This window comes from Lepidochelys kempii, chromosome 7 (genome assembly GCF_965140265.1).
Source record: "Lepidochelys kempii isolate rLepKem1 chromosome 7, rLepKem1.hap2, whole genome shotgun sequence".
Lineage (NCBI taxonomy): Eukaryota > Metazoa > Chordata > Testudines > Cheloniidae > Lepidochelys > Lepidochelys kempii.
Window position 1 is genome coordinate 41,342,265 of NC_133262.1, and position 6,961 is coordinate 41,349,225.

The 6,961-nt window shown below is 34.7% G+C and overlaps 1 protein-coding gene across 3 annotated transcripts in view; it reads left to right on the forward strand.

Moving 5' to 3' along the window:
• The window catches only part of CENPP (centromere protein P), a 318,797-nt gene that overhangs the window by 33,473 nt on the left and 278,363 nt on the right, over positions 1-6,961 (forward strand). For all 3 annotated transcript variants that reach the window (XM_073352368.1, XM_073352367.1, XM_073352369.1), the window contains exon 6: positions 1,583-1,679. In XM_073352368.1, coding sequence (XP_073208469.1) covers positions 1,583-1,679 — 97 coding nt within the window. The remainder of the gene's footprint in view (positions 1-1,582; positions 1,680-6,961) is intronic.

A 6,961-nucleotide genomic window follows, 5' to 3' on the forward strand; every position in this document is an offset into this window, starting at 1 on the left:
TGATTTCAATAAGCCTTCTTGGGTGCAGGACGAACACTTACCAATAACTAATGTGTCTTTCCTGTTTGGTGACTTACACAATTATAGAGGTATGTCGAGTGTTTCCATTGTAAAACTTTATATCATGGGCTGCAGATGTTCTAGGTAAGATCAATACATGCAGCATCCTACAAGTATTTCATCAAATCTAAACACATTATCAATTTAACATCTATTTTAACAATGCTAACACAGACATAAGCCAGACTGGTTTCCAGCTATGCATTTGTCTGTGTTCAGTGAGGCCTGTATTCCAATTTCTTTTTTTTTGGTGGAATTAAGAAATTTGAGCAGTTTTATTAAAAACATATAATTATAGATGTGAATTCAAAAACCTAAAGTTCTGTGGGAAATGATTCAAACATTGGTTTCTTGAGGGTTTAATAAGGGATAGAACTTGTCACTTCTTTTTTTTTCAAACCAGCACAATGTGGCCCTAATCGTGCTTGAGTGCTTTGTGCACTAGTGTAATGTAAATTATTAACAACAAAAATAGTGGGGCTCAATCCTATATTTATTTTGCATACAGAAATTCCATTGATTTAACGGAATTATTTCATGTGAAGAAATATAGGCTCCGGCTAATATAACTGTTTCAGAAATATAGGAACATCTCTGTTTTAAGTTAAAATGTATGTTTTGATGAATAGAACGTCTTGTTTCTCCGTTGAAAATCCAATTTCAAGGCTAACTTGATCAGTTGAACATAATGCAGGCAGAGGCTGAGAGCCTGATATTGATTGTGTCTCAGAGATATAGCTGAGTTGTGCAAAGGCCAGTTAATAGTTGAGAGAATCATAGTAGTCCTGGGATTCAATATCAGTTCATATGGCTAGAAAGTAAGGTGGTATTTTCTAAAAGTGTTGGAAAATACTGATGCCGAAAATAAATTGTTGCATTGATATCGCCATGACTAATGTCATGGTGTTGAAAATGAACTAATGACTCCTTGATTATTGTTGAGATGTACTATGGGCATGAAGACTGTAGTCTGGTGGTCCAAGAAAGATAGAAGAGTCTCTGTTTTTACAGAGTTATGTGTGAGAGTACAGGAGGAGAGAGACCTTACTTGAATCCTTAAAGCCCCTAACGCTGGGTGCAGAGGGCAGGAGTCAGGGTTCAGAAATATGAAAAACAATATATATTAAAATAAAAAATGACCATTCCTAAAATATATGTTGTAATGCTAAAACTATATACATTTCTTTTTTATTTGTTTTTATATCTTTCATTTTGATAGTATGTTCCTTGAGTCCCATATTTTCTGTTTACATCTTACTAGCAGTAGTACTACAGAAATTTTAAAAACTAACATCTCGATCCTCCAGTGCACATATACCCATTGCCTTAAATCAGCTTGTATGTGGAAGGTTCTTCCATTATGCAACTTGTTGCAAGTTCTGAGCTTAAGAAAAAAAATGTAATGAATTTAGCTATGAATTATTTAGCAGAAAAAACCCATGTTACATATACTCATCATAGATGCTTTTTACCAGAACTGCCTGAAGGCACTACATAAATTGTTTGGGTTTTTTTCCTACAGTGTCGAAGAACAAGGAAACCTTTTGCTATTTTTCAGAAGCCTTTCGTCCTTTGCTGAGTGGTGTGAACATCGCAAATGCGCCTTCAAACATTTCAAGGTAGTGTGTGACAAAACATTCTATATATTTCATTCCTAAGTGTTGATATTAATAAGAGTTTTGTGATGAAAGGGCAAATTGAACATAAGTATTACTCTGCATAGCACTTTTCAGAATAATAGAGCAATCTTAATTTTGAGTAGAACTCACTTTTTAATAATACTACTATTAAACTTGCAATTGGAGGAGAAAGAACATTATCCAAAGGTTTATAAACTTACTGGGTATTTTGTGTCCCATATGTACAAAAGGAAAATTCTTTATTAATGTGTCATTTAAGTTGATTTTGTCATAGCATTTTCCATATTCTTTTTCAGACAAATTGCAGTCTGATTAAATCAAGTGTAAAGGCATCAGGGAAATTTAAAATACTGTTCCAACTGCAACTTCATGTGAGTGGGTCTTTCTCTGGCTAGCTGGAAGAAAAGGGGTGTTGCCCTTTTGCAGCAGGTGGGGAGAAGGGGGAAAGTTTATTAGGATGGACAAGAAGGTCAGGAAGCAGTTGGAGGTCAGGTCAGAAGGTCACTGAATTGCCTTGCTATTGTTTTGTGTAATTTTTCATGTAAATAATAATTTGTTCCTTAGTGGTGTTTCATTTCATTCTGCTGTAGTTTTACTTGGAAGAACAGTGATTTAAGTTTTAAAAAATAAATAAATTGGTAAAATATGTATTCAGCATACCATCTCCAAGCAATAACATTTATTTACTTATTCCCTGGATTTTTTTTTATAAAAAACATTAATTTCAAATGTTACCTCTTGTAGCCAGAAATAAAAATAAAAAAGCCTTATACAAGATGTGACTGGGCAATAGCGGACCTCATATTAAAAATGTCATGGGATTTACCCGTTCAAATCCATTACAACTGTAATGGCATAAGATGTCATGCTACAGTTTTTTGGTGGTGGTGGTTGTTGGCTTTTTTTAACTAAAATGCATAATTTTTTTTTTAAATAAAATGCATTATTAGGGATAAAGGTTTAACCAACCAACCATAAAATAAAGAAATATACAAGAAAAAAAATTGAGTAACCTCTTCGTACCAGACATGAATCTTTCACTGTAGTCCAGGAAAGGAGAAGATTCCAAAGAAATAGCTACACAACTTGAATACAGATGAAGGACTTCCTCTTTTTTGGCAGGGTATTTTTCATGCTTACAAATTGAAGTGGTCATTTATACACAATCTAACCCTGAAGCTGATATTCAAATGATGATCTATCTTCATTCTGTTGTTGCTCAGGAACACTCCCATTGGTCCTTGGTAAAGCTGGAGGATTTCAGCCCATGTGTAGTCTATTGAAAAAACAGTAAGAGCCAATGGAAAATTTAAGAAAAAATGGAATATTTGAGTCAAATTTTCCCCATTTTTATGGATGTTTTACAACTTATTTTACATAGTTATATTGGGATGACATGACTGTTGATATATGCATGATTACTAGCCTGGGGGGTGATGTTAAAATGTGTCTTGAAAGTGGAATAAGCATATATACTGAGGCAAAAATCAGCTCAGCAAAGCAGCGGAAAGATTGCAGATTCTGACAGAGTGATTACAGATTTTGTCAGTCCCACTTTTATCTGTTAATGCGGGATAAATTATGTTGTAGTCATGTTCACAGCTGAGAATTTAAGGTTTCAAAAACATGGGTAGTTCTGTAGCAAAATATAAACCAATTTGTTTCTGTAATATTTTTTATTTGTCAGAGGTCTTAGACAATAAAAATATCGTATAAGTAATAGTAAATACCAAAAAGTCACAACAGTAATTTCAAGGTCTGAATGTTAAGTACTGTATTTGAAGGTACATACTATTGTTGTATTAACATAATTATAGCATAGTTTGATAACCAGTAAAATAGCTGTCTGTAGTGCCATGAAGAAGCAAACAGAAAAGAACTTATCTAAACAAAAACAACATATTCATTAAATGAAGAGATAGCAAATTAAGATTTATTTATGGAGAAGGTATCTGAGGAGGGGTTATGTATGGTAAGGTTAACACTAGTTTAGTTTGATATTACATGGTTCAAGAGAGAGTAGGGGCTTAAATTCATTAAAAGATCCAAGAATCACTATGACTTTGCTATGAAAGAGGTGCTATTGAACAGAATTGTAAAAGTGAACTGTGATCCTGTACAGTTTTCTTACAAGCCATGGAACTTTCATGGTAATACAATTTTACTTAATTTTTTTAAAATGTAAGGTTTTAGATGAAGTTTCCAACTTTTTAAAGGATGTTCTGCCATTGAATAAAGTTGTGTGATGGCTTTTAGGCCATGAGAATATTTTTTCTTGACTTAGAAAATAGCCTGAACCCTCTTAGAGGTATTTCTAATTGATTTTTCTTATTTTTTATTCGTGTCCATAAGTGTGCTAGGCATTTGAATGAACACACAGTGCTTTTCCCTTGTTTTTTTTATTTCAACATGCACAACTACAGTAGGCATATGCCAAACTCATTTTACTAACTTATTAACATTTTTTCTTAGCCCCAAGATGACAAATAAATATCATTGTAAAATTTTTAAACTATAAAAATAATTATACATAAAGTACATTACTCACCTTCTTAAATACTTCCCTAAATCAGTTTTACCACCTCTTTTTTTATGACTTTCTTTCCTGAACAGTAATTTTCTCTGAATTAACTTCAGTTCATCCAATACCTAAAATCTGCTTTGCCCCATTACTTTTTCCCTACACTTAGCATAATTTTTACTCCTTTAATATCTTCTTTTATGATTACAATTTATTATGCTTGTTTTAAGAAACACACTCTTTCACATCACTGTTCTGTATTGTTCCTCCAGTACATTCATAGAGGTTTTTGCTCATGCGATGCTCAACTCCTTTGTTTTTGTTGCTCTTCCTAACTCCTGTTAACAGGGTTGTGTAGAAAGCTTTCAATCATTGACTTTCCTCCAAATGTCAACGTGACCTCCAAATTCTATCATTCAATCTCTTAGTAATAGAATTAACTGACTAAACATGCTAAAATATGATCTATCCTCCCTTGTTAAACATTTTATGTACAGTAAAGGCTGTTGATATTATCATGGAACTTCCTTGCTAATATTCTTCCAGCTGTTAGGATATAGATATTCAGGCCTGTCTGTAAAGGCCTATACTCTAAGAATTTAGGTGTATTCTTATCACTTGGCTAATTATAGTGGTATAAAAGAATCAAAATCACTGTCTGCTGGTGTAAGGGCCTTCTCTTACTGTGACAGTCTGAGGCCCTGTTCTTAGGCTAAGGCCTTTGGCTAAGCAGCAGAGGCAGCCATAAGCTAGGAAGCGAACAGTCACATCCTCACATTCCAAACTAGTCACATTGAAATAAGGTGCTATTGGGCTGTTAGGCACTATCAGGACAGAATTGTATTCCTATCACCTCCAGAGAAAAGGAAGTGCCTAGAAAATGTAAAAGGAAACTTAGTTTGATAGCATCCTGTCTGGCAAGAACTCACTTATCAATAGCTGGGATGTGAAATCCTCACTTCTGTATTGTTTTTTCATTATAGTTCCCACTTTGCTATTGTTTGTCTATATAATCTCTCTGGTTCTGTGATTGTTCCTGTCTGCTGTATAATTAATTTTGCTGGGTGTAAACTAATTAAGGTGGTGGGATATAACTGGTTACATAATCATGTTACAATATGTTAGGACTGGTTAGTTAAATTTCAGGAAAATGATTGGTTAAGGTATAGCTAAGCAGAACTCAAGTTTTATTATATAATCTGTAGTCAATGAGGAAGTGAGTGAGTGTGGGTGGGAGGGGGTGGGTGTGGGTGTGGGTGGGAGGGGGTGGGAACAGGGAATGGGGGTAAGGAAATTGGAATCATGTTTGGCTAAGGGTAGGAATGGGAACAGGGACACAGGTGTAAGGCTCTGTGGTGTCAGAGCTGGGAAGGAGGATACTAAGGAAGGAAACTGGAATCATGCTTGCTGGAAGTTCACCCCAATAAACATCGAATTGTTTGCACCTTTGGACTTCGGGTATTGTTGCTCTCTGTTCATGCGAGAAGGACCAGGGAAGTAAGTGGGTGAAGGAATAAGCCCCCTAACACCAACTAGTGCAGAACCCTTCCGAGGTATGCTCAGAGGTACAGTGCAAGAGTGATACTGGACATACTAGCATGGTGGGCCATTTGCTCCTGGTGATGTTGAGGTAATTTTATCATGCTCAGATATCTACTGTCCACCATGAAATACTGTACCCTTTTCTGTTTTCAGTTGTAATGTAACAATGGAGATGATCTGTAACCCAATTATTTTCTGATGCATAGGGAGATTTCCTAACTGTGTCCTAGAGCAAGAATGTGCTGGGTAAAGAGTAATATCTTTTATGATATGAAAAATAAATCTTTGCCATCACTAGCTGATCTAGCAATTGAGTGATCATGCAACCCTGAAGTGCTCTAATCCCTAGGATCACTGTACACACAGTTATTCCTGTTCCTCAATGGGGTCTTATATGAAGAAGCAGAAGGAAGGAAGTAGGGGAAGACATGAGGGCATATGGATCACTGATGCTAGGAGCTGCAATGATGCTTTATTGGTCCTTAGTTCATGTGTGTAAATTCCATGATAGCAGCCATTAAGTATGTAAACTCCATGAGTATAGTAACTTTCTACAGTAAATGTCACTCATTCTAAAATCCATTTTGAAGTTAAAAAGGGGGCAGGCTTGAAAATAATTGCAACTTATTATGCTTGTTTTAAGAAACAACTCTTTTAAAAACACCGGCAAAAGTGATCTTTTTCTCTTCCCATGTTTTGTAACTGAATAATGATAGAGCTACATGCATTCTTATTTTAAGTTGATCATTTTTAAAGCTTAAAACTTAACATTTAAAGAGATACTGTCAACTTGATGTATTTTAAAATTGCCTTTAACAATTCTGTTATCTGACAAGGGACCTTGCACAATGTAACTTGCTTTTTTCCCCGTCTATTTCTGTTACACTGATATTTTAAGGGACTTCTCATAATCAATTATGTCTTTACTAAATGTTTATGCATGGAAATAGTGAAACTAACTGTTGACAAAGTGCTGTCAAACACAAAGAGAACACAATTGTTTTTGCGTGTTTTGTGTTTGGTTTTTTGTTAATTTGCAATTTTTTAATGTTAAGCGTTATGACATAAGTTGATTGTGGCCCTTTACACAAAAAGATTTTTGAGCTATTAAACATATTGTCATCTGAAAGTAAGATTTTTTTTTCCATTATGCCTAGAAAGACACAAAAAAAGCATGCCTCTTGTATGAAAAATCCAA